The 12521-nt window shown below is 41.6% G+C and overlaps 1 protein-coding gene across 1 annotated transcript; it reads left to right on the forward strand.

The window, feature by feature from the left end:
- On the forward strand, positions 7175-10512 carry LOC109824970 (tubulin beta-1 chain-like). The gene is given in 4 exon segments (XM_020391619.1): positions 7175-7257; positions 7259-7488; positions 8595-8864; positions 9622-10512. Coding segments are annotated over 4 exon segments (1263 nt in total). The 3' UTR covers positions 10302-10512.

Raw genomic sequence — 12521 nt, forward strand, 5'->3', positions numbered from 1 at the left:
TGACTAAGTGAAGCTGGAGATAATCTTAACTTTTATAAGTTTGATTGCTCAATTTAAAAGTGGACCTCTCGTTCATAGAAGGAATCGAGTGGGGAATCTGGCTTTGGCCCTAACTTTTATAGGTTTGACCTGAAAGCAAAGGGAGTGGAATACAAGTAGCAGTAGAAATACTGGTTTGTACTAGCCACTCGATGGAGGATTTTGATGTTAAGTGATCAGGACTTAACACGTCAAGCTTTGAAAATTACCATGAATTGGCGGATAGAAATCTTAGTGGACCCACCGCAATTAATTTGATCAGTGGGGGATTTTGTGAGGAAAGGTTGATCTGTCGTCAAACACCAATAGGAGTTTTGTGAGGGAAGATTGATCCACCGAAGCAATCGAATCTCGTCTCAGCAAAAGAGTGTTCGGAAATCACAGTGGGGGTTTAGTGTTTATCACTTTGTTTGTAATGATCGGGTTATCCCTAAGAAAATTACATATAGTATTCTTCCGGGAACTTCCCGTTTCATGAATCATCCACCCCCCAGCTTCTTTGCGAAACTGGGTTACATGATCGGGTTATCCTTAAGAATATTACATATAAAAATTCTCCAGGAACTTCCCGTCAACGGTAGGAAACAGTTTAAACTCATATACCAATTGGAGTATCAGGGAGCAGTTTAACCTCTTACACCGGTCGGAGGATTAAGAAGCAGTTTATACTCTTATACTTGTCGGAGTCTACAGGGAGCAGTTTAACCCCATGCACCCGTTGGAGGAATGAGATTCGACTTAATTGAGCGATATAACGCTGGCTTCAACCAATGTTTGGATGCTATTCTTGAGAGCAAAGCAATCCTTGGTGGGATGAAGGACCCTCCTGTGGTACGCACAGTACTTCGGATCCGTAGTATTTGTTGAGGCGCCTTTTGTTGCCGCTGTTGTGGTTGTGTTTGCACCTCGAATGTTTGATTCGCGTCCACAGCATTCGCATGTGCTTTTCCCTTAGGGACAAAGTTCTGTTGCGGGGCATTATTAGCTATTTGGCCCCTTTCCACCTTCTTCCTTTTAAGGAATCGCTCGGCTTGTTCTTCTCGCACCTTTAAATCCTTCCAGGTCTTTGGCGGTGTCATTCCCATAGCTTCGAGGATGTCCAATGAAAGATTATTGTGACAAGTCTCGAGGATAAAGTCTTCGCTGACCGGATCCCTGCAATTCATTGCTTTATTTCGGAATCTCTTCACGAAGTTTTCGACTGTTTCACCATTCTTCTGCTTCTCATCAAATAGAGTGCCGATTGATATCTCGGTGTCGTCGTCGAAGAAGTTCGTTAGAAACATATCCTCCATGTCGTCCCAACTGCTGATACTCCCCAGCTTGAGGCGACGATACCAATCGAAGGCCGCTCCGCGAAGAGTGCCAATGAATGACCGCACCATTAAGGGTTCATTCCCAGAGATTATTCCTAAGTGAGACTTAAAATATATTAAGTGTTGGGTAGGGGAACCCTTTCCATCAACGCGTAATAGTTTGATTAAATTAACTTGCGGATATAGAATTGATCTCTCACTCCCTGGGTATGGACATGGTAATGCCGGACCTGCTTCACTTCTTGGGCATTCATTCAAGGCTTGATTGCTCTCCAAATCCGTTCCATTTTCTTGTCTTCACTCGCATCTGTCCTTCGAGTGGCTTCTGAGAGAGGCTGACATGGTCCTCCTTCGGGCATTATCATCCGAGGGACCGCCTCCGTTATTTGGTTGTTGACAGGAGGGATGTTATGTTGACAGTTATCCTCTTTCCGCGTTCATTCTCTCTTGATTCAGATTACATTGCGACAACTGAGTTCTCCTTGGTGAGTTGTCAGTGCCGCGATTTTGCTGGTCATGCATCTTCTCATCTGCTGCAATGGACCATCTGCCATCTCGAATTTGAAAGCTTCTTCTGCTTAGTAGGCCTCTTCAAGCATGCTTGCTTACTTGTTCGGCGCTGATCATAAGTGATTTCGTAGGCTGTCCCGCACTAGACCCGTGGATCGGATGCTATAGCCGCAGTAGGAGTCTGAACCGGCATCGTAACACCTCCATCTCCAAAGGAAAGTCCCTTTTGGCATCCTTTGGTAATTCCTTCGGCCTATTGGTCCCCGATTCGCATCGAGTCATACGCTGGGACATTTCGGCAACTATCTGGGCTAAAGCGTCGTGTGCGATTTGGCTCTGCGTCATATTGCGACACTTCTAGGAATTCGTCCTCTTGGCGAACGAACTTCTTCCCACGAAAACGCCTTGGCTTGGAAATCCTCTCGAACACCGAGACTCTCTTTGGGGTTTTAGAACAGCAGCATTCTGACAACACCGCCTTGATGATGTTGGCACACGGACAGTGAGGTTCCGTGTCTCGAGCATCTCTCTTTCGAGACTTACCCGCACCCCCAGCTCTATAGTACAACTCATCAGTTTGATAACTGGAGCAACCCATAGAGTGTTGGCATGACTTCCCAGGTATAACACAATCATCATCAGACGAATGCGTTTCCCTCTGGGGATATGACGCTTTATTAGCGTTTTCAAAAGTCGCTCGTTCAAGTCTACGCTTTTGCGAGCGTGAAAACTTAACGGGCTCTTGAACTTCGACCTGTAATCCAATGCGGTCGGTAACAGGGGCTTTCCCTTTGTTATCTTTCTTGGGGGGGTTAGCACGACCCCTGGTCTGGTTTGTTGTTTGGGGACCTTTCAACGGTCCCAATCGCTCCTTGACAGGTGCCTTGCCTCGATCTTCTGGTAAAGGGCCGAGGCGACCTTTCAAAGGAACCTTGGATCTAGAAAGACCCACGTTCTTACCTGGCTCCGCCGGAGGTGCGGGGGCAAGGGAAACATGATCTGGATTTGATGAAGGTTGGACGGCAACTCCGTCCACTTTTGCCTCTGGCGCTGGTTTTGCCTTTGGCACCCATATCCGTTTGTGTTTTGACGGCTTCTTGACCGTCTCTTCTTTCTGCATCTCTTCCACTTTCTGCAGAAGGACTCGGACGTGCGCAAACAGTGCGTGGCGTTTCTTGATCCGCTCTTCGAGGGTTGAGCGAGTCCTCGTGACACGAACCCATTCGTTCGTTTCTGTCTTGGAGGAGGAGTTGGTTGTTCGCCGTTGTTGCACTTGGCGCTGTCTGGGCTTTAGATCCTCATTGTAGCGGATCCCGTCCATCGATTCTGCGGCCTTGGCCAACTGTCGCGCAAGGCGTTGACGCCGTCTTTGGCGCGCCCTCTTCGACAAGGTTGGAACACCTTCAGCAGTTGACTTCGCGGATTTCATAAAACTTCAAACGTTACAAATGAATTCAAACAACAAAGAAATAAAAATTACAACTTTCTTGAAAATAAACACAAGATCCGTTCGTCGTCTCTTGCTTGCGTGGGTCTTTAGCCTGTGACGGGGATGTTGATATCCGTGGACTACCTGGCAATCAGATCTGATCTAGAGCTTCGTTGATCCGCGAGGAGATCTAGAAACTTGAAGCGCCTATCTCGATAAAAGCGAGATATTTGCTCTTCTTAGTATTACCACAACGGGATAATACTAAGGATCGGGTACGGGTGATGTAGATCTGACGAAGAACTCTCTTGCGTTGAAGTGATCGATCACTCTTCACTCCGGCAGGGCTTCGCCAATTCTCTAAAAATCCAGATCTGAAAAAATGAGGCCTAAGGCTTGTATTTATAGGCATGAGGGGTTGCGAAGCGGTTAAAACCACTTAAAGGGCCCAAATCCGCGCTGAGACACCCTAGGGGTGTCTCAGCTTGGCCGAGACACCCTTGGGGGGTCTCGGCCAAGTCAAGACACCCTCGAGACACCGTAGGTGCCTCAGTTCAGCTTTGAGACATTTTCAATGCCCGTTTGACTGTTTTCGCTGTAACTTCTTTGTCTGAACTCGGATTTGAGTGATTTCAAATGCGTTGAAAGTCTGACGAAGAGTTCTATCAGTTCCAATGGTTAGATTATCTATAGAATGAACGAGACACGAATGGCGTTGTTCCTTCTGTAAACATCGCGGGATTCTCGATTAGCCTGTACCTTTGTTATTCTGAAATTCTGTCAGCTCACGTAGTTCGTCGGTTCACTTCAAGCGTTCACCGACACCAGTCGAACTCCTATGAACTAAATAGTGACGTTCATTGTCGTTCCTTAACACTGAGCTGTTCGTAGAGACCTATAGGCAATTTTTAATGCCTACATGACCATGAGTACAATATGAGATACTATCTCGCTAACGAGATTTACCCAGAGTGGTCCATATTAGTGAAGACTATTCCAGCACCTCGAGGAAAAAAGAATAAGTACTTTGCTCAACAACAAGAGAGAGCAAGAAAAGATGTCGAGCGAGCTTTTGGCATGTTGCAATCTCGATTTGCTATTGTTCGTGGACCACCACGTTTCTGGAAACATAGTGTGTTGAAAGACATATGACAGCTTGCATCATAATGCATAACATGATCGTTAAAGATGAACGACATTGTCAATGTGACAACAACTTCGACTTTGTTTATTCGATACCAGTCATTGAACCTTCTCATGTGCGGACGATGCCTCTAACTGAGTTCATCCAAAATCATCATCAGATCAGGAACACGCAAATACACAAATCACTAAAGAATGATTTGATCGAGCATCTGTGGTAGCTCAAGGGATCCATAGCCGAGGATTAAGTTTCTTTATGTCTAATGTAATTTCAGTGAACTTGTTCGAGTTGTTGTACTACGCCAATTTCAATTTCAATAAAATAGTTATATTTATTCAATGCCAAAATTTTTAACTGCTAGTACAATCATAAATCTAATACAAGATAATATATGATAATTAGGAAGAACCCTTAGACATCCACCTCTCTAATATCTCTGCCTGACGCATTTCAAAGTATTGTCATTGAACTGAATTGAGTGTTGAGAGATCCATCTTCATGATATCGTCATATTGTTTCTTCTGTTTTAGCTCTATTTTTTGATTGGTGGTTTGCTTCATCCACGCGAAAGCCTTTCCCATGATGGACTTAGCAGACTCAGAGTTTTCCACATTTTGTTTCCTCTTGAGCTTTGCCGCTTTCCTCCCTTCAGGCCTTGCTATGACATCATCCAAGTCAGTGTTCAACTCGATGGGGGTTGATGGAGAGGAATTGTTTGGTGAGGAATCAGAATTTGTGGTTCTTCTCGACTGTGATCGAATCTTATTGTAAGTTTTAATCTGTTGCGTCCACTTTTGATGATGATGTAACTCAACCCAGTAATAGTCAAACACAAATGACTTACCATAAAGAGATTGGTATAATTCTTTTACTTCTGCAGTCTACACAAGAGTTAAATTTAGAATAATTAAACGTATGATGCTTGAAGAGAACAATGAAGAAGACAAATGTGCACAGGAGGAGCCCATAGGTGTTTATAAGTTAAATATTTATCTGGTCAATAATTCTCGTACCAGATCTTTGTCTTCCTTCAATTTAAGCAACGCACCCGCGGAACTTGTTGACGGACAGTTGAATCGTTGACCAACGATGCATCATTTGATTTGGTGTGTGGCTCGTTGGATCGGTGGAGTATTGGATAAAGTAGCCGTTAGCTCTGTGTCAAAACTTATCTTTGTGTTGCCCCGTATCTTGGATGTCGTCTTGGCTCGTGTTCAGCCAAGCAGGCACAAGAAGCTTATCCTAGTGGACAGTCCAATTTTCGGACCGCGTGTAAGCCTTCTTCTTCTTTGTGGTCAGTGTTTTTTGGGATGACACTTGTTGTGCTGCCGATTCCGAGAACTCATGGATGGGGTGTCCTTCTTCTACGACGTGTGTGTAGAACGACTGGTATAAGGCTGATCCTTCATCGGTAAGGAGTTGCGAATAAAAGTTTTAGGAGGGATCCATAAGATTTGTAATTTGATAGGAAAATATAGAGTTTTTTTTATGAGAGAGTTGTGTGGAATGTTTTGTGTAGTGAATTGAGTATTTATAGAAATTTTTTTACAGTTCATGCCAATTTTTAAAATCTCAACTGCTAATTTTTTAACGACTAATTTACAGTTCATGTCAATTTTGAAAAATCTCAATGGCTAATTTTTAAACCGTTATTTTCAAACTGGGCTCAAAGGTAAAGGGTTTTTTGTATAAATTTTTTAATGGATGTGAGCTCTCAAACGCTCCATAAATTTGTGGAGCGCTTGGGAGCTCCGTAGCACACCTCCCTAGGCTGCGTGCCATGTCAGCCCAAGGATCAGCCTTGTGAACTTGCTTGAGCATCTGCAGCAAGCTCTCACCGCCACTTCAGCCTTAGGAGATGGGTTAAGAGCTTGCTGCAGATGCTCTAACACATCATAACAAATTGAGGGGCTAATATCACGTTCAGTTTAAGGGGCAAATATATACATAAATCATATTATAAAACATCTCTTAAGTTTAAAGATTATTAGAAAAACCTTCTTTTAACTTTAAATTTACTCTTAGAAATTGTCAATTGCAACTTTTATATGAATGGATAATATCATACAAGAGGATATTTTCCCCAACAAAAATTGAGATACACGCTTTTTAAGATGAAAAATTCTTTAAGGACCCAAAATATGGGACCAATAGGGAGGACAAGTGAGGTGTCCCCCTCTTATTATATAATGAGTTGGTCATCCTTAATGATGGCCAACTCATTATCCAATAGGAGGGGGACACCTCAGTTGTCCCCTTTATTGATCACATATTTTGGGTCCCTGTAGCAAAACTCTTTTTAAGTTGTTGTCCGGAAAAAAAAAATCTTAAAGTTGAAAGTAATTTTCTAAAGTCATTGGGGGTTATGTTTGTAATCGTCCAAAGTTAAAGGTGACTTTAAAAATTTGTTACGTGAAAGTCCCGCTTCCGCGATACCGATGAGCGGGGCCCGCTCCGCAGCACCACATTCAGTAGGTCCCACACTCGAACTTTTGAAAAGGGTGTTCAAGCGGGGGTGCAACACCGGAAAGCGCATGAGTTCCTCAACTTTTCTCTTCGGAACTACGTGCGGTCACGTGACATCAACCATAAAACGAAAAGCGGAAGGGCGTTAATTTCAAAATTTCTCATTTCCCCCCCTCCCTCTCAAACGAAACGTCCGTTAAGCCCCCTCTCCTCGTTTCCGTCACCGTCAAAACAACTCCGGCGACCTCACCGCCGTCCGGTCTCATCAAGATGCGCGAGATCCTCCACATCCAGGGCGGCCAATGCGGGAACCAGATCGGCGCCAAGTTCTGGGAGGTGGTCTGCGCTGAGCACCTGCGGCCGCTTCGTCCCTCGTGCTGTGCTCATGGATCTCGAGCCCGGGACCATGGACAGCCTCAGATCTGGGCCCTACGGCCAGATCTTTAGGCCCGATAACTTCGTCTTCGGACAGAGCGGCGCTGGGAACAACTGGGCCAAGGGGCACTACACCGAGGGAGCGGAGCTGATCGATTCGGTTCTTGACGTCGTGAGGAAGGAGGCGGAGAATTGTGACTGCTTGCAGGGTGAGGTTTTTTTTTAATTTTTGTGATTTTTTCCCCTCTGTGTGTGATCGGATCCAGCGATGTTAGTGGTTAAGCGTTTGTTAAAAGCAGATCACTGATTTGTTAAAGCAAATAATGCAACGTATGATTCAATCTCTTACTGTTAGCCATATGAAAGGACAAATTTTCAAAACCATCCGGTTTTGAAATTTATTCCCAAAAAAAATCCCTTTCAACCTTAATTTTAAAAACAGACCTAATTGGATGAAACTGGATATGTTTTTGAAAAAAAAATTTCCAAACTTCACGGGAGTTCACTCCCGTGAAGTTTTTTCTCATAACAAAACTTCACGGGAGTTCAACTCCCGTGAAGTTTGGAATTTTTTTTTTCAAAAACCGACCCAGTTTCAACCAACTGGGTCGGTTTTTAAAATTAAAGTTGAAATGGGTCGTTTTTTAAAATAAATTTCAAAAGCGGATGGTTTTGAAAATTTGTCCCCATATGAAATTGTAATATGTTAATTTACTTGGATTCTCATGATCTTAAAAATAACTTTAGCTTTATTCTATTTAAGTTATGATAGTGTGCAGCTATTTGAGGTTTTTAGTATTCATATATGAAGTTAATTTTAAAGAATCTTTTACCAGCATTACAATTTTAATTTCCCTCCATTTTCCTGTTTAGCATTGGTTTCCGCTGAAGGGGGTTTGATATTTATTCTTTGCTTTGGGTGTTCTCATGAATTCTCCACTGGATTATGCTGTTCTCATATTGAGGAAGCTTGTCTCCCTGTTGCTCGTTTATCTGAACTATGTGCTGTAGACACACTATATGAATTCATTACTTGTTATTGTTGTTTACAAATCAGTTATAATTGATGATATTGTTAAAATCTTTGGCTATATTTTAAAAGCTCAATTTGTGAAACTTCATAGACAAGTCTCAGTATTGATCATAATTTTATCGTCATTTGATTTTCCCCGTCTGTTTTCTCATCGCCTGCATTGGCTTCTTTGTTAGCCCTTTTCTTGTAACTACATGCTCGTCAGTTTGCTAAATTTTCATTTATTAACTTTGGATCCGGGTGAGCTGCAATTGCTAATAATTTCAATGATTGCCCTCACAGGTTTCCAAGTATGCCATTCTTTGGGTGGAGGAACAGGGTCAGGCATGGGTACATTATTGATATCAAAGATCCGAGAGGAGTACCCAGATCGCATGATGCTCACCTTCTCCGTCTTCCCATCACCAAAAGTCTCTGATACAGTTGTTGAACCTTACAATGCAACTCTTTCTGTGCACCAGCTGGTGGAAAATGCAGATGAGTGCATGGTTCTCGACAATGAAGCGCTCTATGATATCTGCTTCCGCACTCTCAAGCTAACCACGCCAAGCTGTAAGTATTTTGTCCTTCTGCCTAACAAACATTCCAATTTTAAGTGTTTTCTAAAGCGTCTGGTCTTTTGTATAATCATGAGGAGCTCAGCTTGCATATAAATGGTTTCAACTTGATAACGGTTTGTGACTTGTAGACGCCAGAGTTTAGACTAAGTTTTACGTGTTCTCTTGGAAGGGGAAGGTCATGTATTTATTTACCTTGTACCTCTTTTCTGATGGTTGCTCAGATAGTTCAGTAAAGGATTGTTGGATATTTGCTTCATTTGTTACCCTTGCAACTTGTTTAAGTTGTTTTTATCACAGTATATTGGTCTTTCTGTCTGATGATTTGATCTGTACACATTATAGGTCGTTATTGTGCAATTTATTCTTCATTATTTGTCTATATGTTGAAAAAACCACTGAAGCTGCCTTTTATTCTGGACCATATATATCAAATTTTTTAGAGAGAGAATGATTGGTCTTCTAGGATAACAGCAAGCCCTTATTTCCTCATTCTGTCCTTAGCCAGGAGCTTAAGAGCAATGACATCGCGATGTTTTACTGTTCCATGATTGGTATGCATCTGGTGTCTCATTGCAGCTTCTAGCATAGTCTAAGTTTTGACCAATTTCCTTAGGCCTGTTTTCTTTTGGTTATTCACACTTTAGGTGAACTAATCACAGTGTTATGGTCTCGCTGCTATTTTTCCTTTTTTTTTGAAAGTTGAAACAACTGGATTGCTTTCTAACTTGGTAATGTTCAATGAAATTCAGTTGGTGATCTCAACCACTTGATCTCGGCCACCATGAGTGGAGTTACATGTTGCCTCCGCTTCCCTGGGCAACTGAACTCTGACCTCCGCAAGCTCGCAGTAAACCTAATCCCCTTCCCTCGCCTCCACTTCTTCATGGTTGGCTTTGCCCCCCTCACCTCCCGTGGGTCTCAGCAGTACCGTTCCCTTACCGTCCCCGAGCTCACCCAGCAAATGTGGGACTCCAAGAACATGATGTGCGCTGCTGACCCAAGGCATGGGCGATATCTCACAGCCTCAGCCATGTTCCGTGGCAAGATGAGCACCAAAGAAGTAGATGAGCAGATGATCAACGTCCAGAACAAGAACTCGTCCTACTTTGTCGAGTGGATCCCCAACAATGTGAAGTCCACAGTGTGTGACATCCCGCCCACGGGGCTCAAGATGGCCTCGACCTTCATTGGGAACTCCACTTCGATTCAGGAAATGTTCCGTAGGGTTAGCGAGCAGTTTACTGCTATGTTTAGGAGAAAGGCTTTCTTGCATTGGTACACTGGGGAGGGAATGGACGAGATGGAGTTCACTGAGGCAGAGAGCAACATGAACGATTTGGTGTCCGAGTATCAGCAGTATCAGGATGCGACTGCTGATGAAGAGGGCGAGTACGAGGATGAAGAGGATGGCGAGTACGAGGGGGCCTGATCTATCGAAAATTGAAAGTCTCTGTTCTTATGAACTTCTGTGTTTGAATGGTTTCCTTCTGGGTGTGATCTGAAGTAATATCAGTTTGCCTTTTTGTTTGTTTTTTCCTTCTTCTTTATTAACTGCAAGTGGGCTATGAAGTTCTCTAAAATGTAAGTGTTTTGGTGAAATTTGATGGTTGTGCTCAATAGAAACTTTTTTGGTTATTTGACTAATTACTTTTTCTGAGATTTTTTTCTAAAAGTTCATTTATTTGTGTGCACGCATATTTATGTTTTGCCAATTTGTTAATCAGGAGTCAGGACTTCTTTCTAATCTCGTGAAATCTCTATACTAACAATTACTGTTTATATGTGATTTAGTTTTGATATGTCTGTGCTCTCTGTAACTTCTAAGGGCATCTCCAACCCAGCATTAAAATGGTGTAAACAGTGTTTTTTGTTGCACTGTTCATTCTCCAACCCAGCCCCATTTTCTGCGCCATTTTGGTGCAGTTGAACAGTGCTGCACCAAATATGGCGTTGCACTGTTCATCCGCCCCATTACTGTTCATTTTTTAAAAAAAAATTCAAGTGTTTATTTTTACCTCTTAATTAATATAAAAATAGATAAAAGGAAATAAACTGAGAATATTCTGAGAATATTCTTTTTTGGTGCAAAAAATAGTGTAATGGGTTGGAGATGTATTACTGTTTGATGTGATTTTTGCACCATTTTGATGCAAAATTTGCACCATTTTGGTGTAATAGGTTGGAGATGTATTACTGTTTGATGTGACTTTTGCACCATTTTGATGCAAATTTTGCACTATTTTGGTGCAATGGGTTGGAGATGGTCTAAGATTATAAATGATGATACATTGTTTGGAAAGCAAACTCAATCAGTAACAAAGTCAATAAAATGAAATAAATAAAGAGCAAAATGTAGTAACTTAGTACTAAGCATAAATTTTGTGTTTGGTAGTTAGGTGTCTCATTCTCATCAACTCTTCAACCCACGTGAATGTGATTCCCTATTTGAATGAGTGGATGAGAATGAACTACGTTCCTGCGAAGCACAAGAACTCATGGTTGATACCAAGTTTATTTATATTGCTCATAGATATGATAAAAGTGCTATCAATAAAAAGTTAGGAGTTGAGTTGCCAAGATCTGAGGAAGCAAGTGATCACGTGGTCTCGGGCCTCTGGCTCTGTTTGCTCACGAGTAAAGCGCACGCTATGACCTCACATTCACATGTGACAAGCCCAAAGAGACGCACATTAGCAGTGATAGCACATGATATACTGATAAGGAGGCAGGATGGCCATCATGAGTCCATTATTTACTTGTTGGTTTTCTTTTCTCTTATTATAGCTTTGAATTATAGAGCTTGCTTTTACATTTAGGATAATTAGCACTTAAGTACCTTATAGTTTATCCTACTTTACCCCTATATATCCTAACTTATTTTTGGTAGCACCTATATGGTAAAGTTTCTTAAAAGTTGCTACTTTAGTATCTCGGGTTATGCAAACATAAGAATATTTTCTCGAATATTCTGATATAACCCATGCTAAAGTTAGAACTTTTAATGTTTGTTAAATTTATTGTTAAATCTTTCGAAATCTCTTTTAAACTTCAAACTCAGCTTATGTTAAGAATTAAAAGTTTTAAAACTAGGATTTGAAGATATTTAGAAAAATATTTTCATCTTTAAATTACAAAAAGGCACCGACAAAGAAGTTGAAAACAATGTACTTTGAGAAGTTCATTTTCTATTAGAACCTACTAGTGTGCGCCCCGTGCGAAGAACGACCTTACTTTTTTTTTTATTGCTATAGTAATCTCGTTTTTAATTGCAACCGTTTTTAAAAATGTCATAGTTTTTAAAAAATGATACAGTAATATTTTTAAATGCTACAGTGATATATTTTAAACAGTCGCAGTAAATTTTTAAAAAATATTACAATATCCACTTATGCTACAGTATCTCACGTATGCTAAAGAGGCTAAAGAGGAGTAGATTCCATGTGAGTAGTAAGCTTTGGCCTTTCAATGGACACAATACGAGGGTAAAATTTGGAATTTATCGTCATCACGTGGCCCAAAGTTCACTGTTTACAAGCAGACGGTTCGAATAGGAATTCAAAAGATCGAGGCGCTATTTAGCCAAAAAGTCACTCCAAGATATTTCTATTAATAAATTAAATCCAACAGAAAGTCTATCACCTGCCTCTGG

Source organism: Asparagus officinalis, chromosome 10, assembly GCF_001876935.1.
Source record: "Asparagus officinalis chromosome 10, Aspof.V1, whole genome shotgun sequence".
Lineage (NCBI taxonomy): Eukaryota > Viridiplantae > Streptophyta > Magnoliopsida > Asparagales > Asparagaceae > Asparagus > Asparagus officinalis.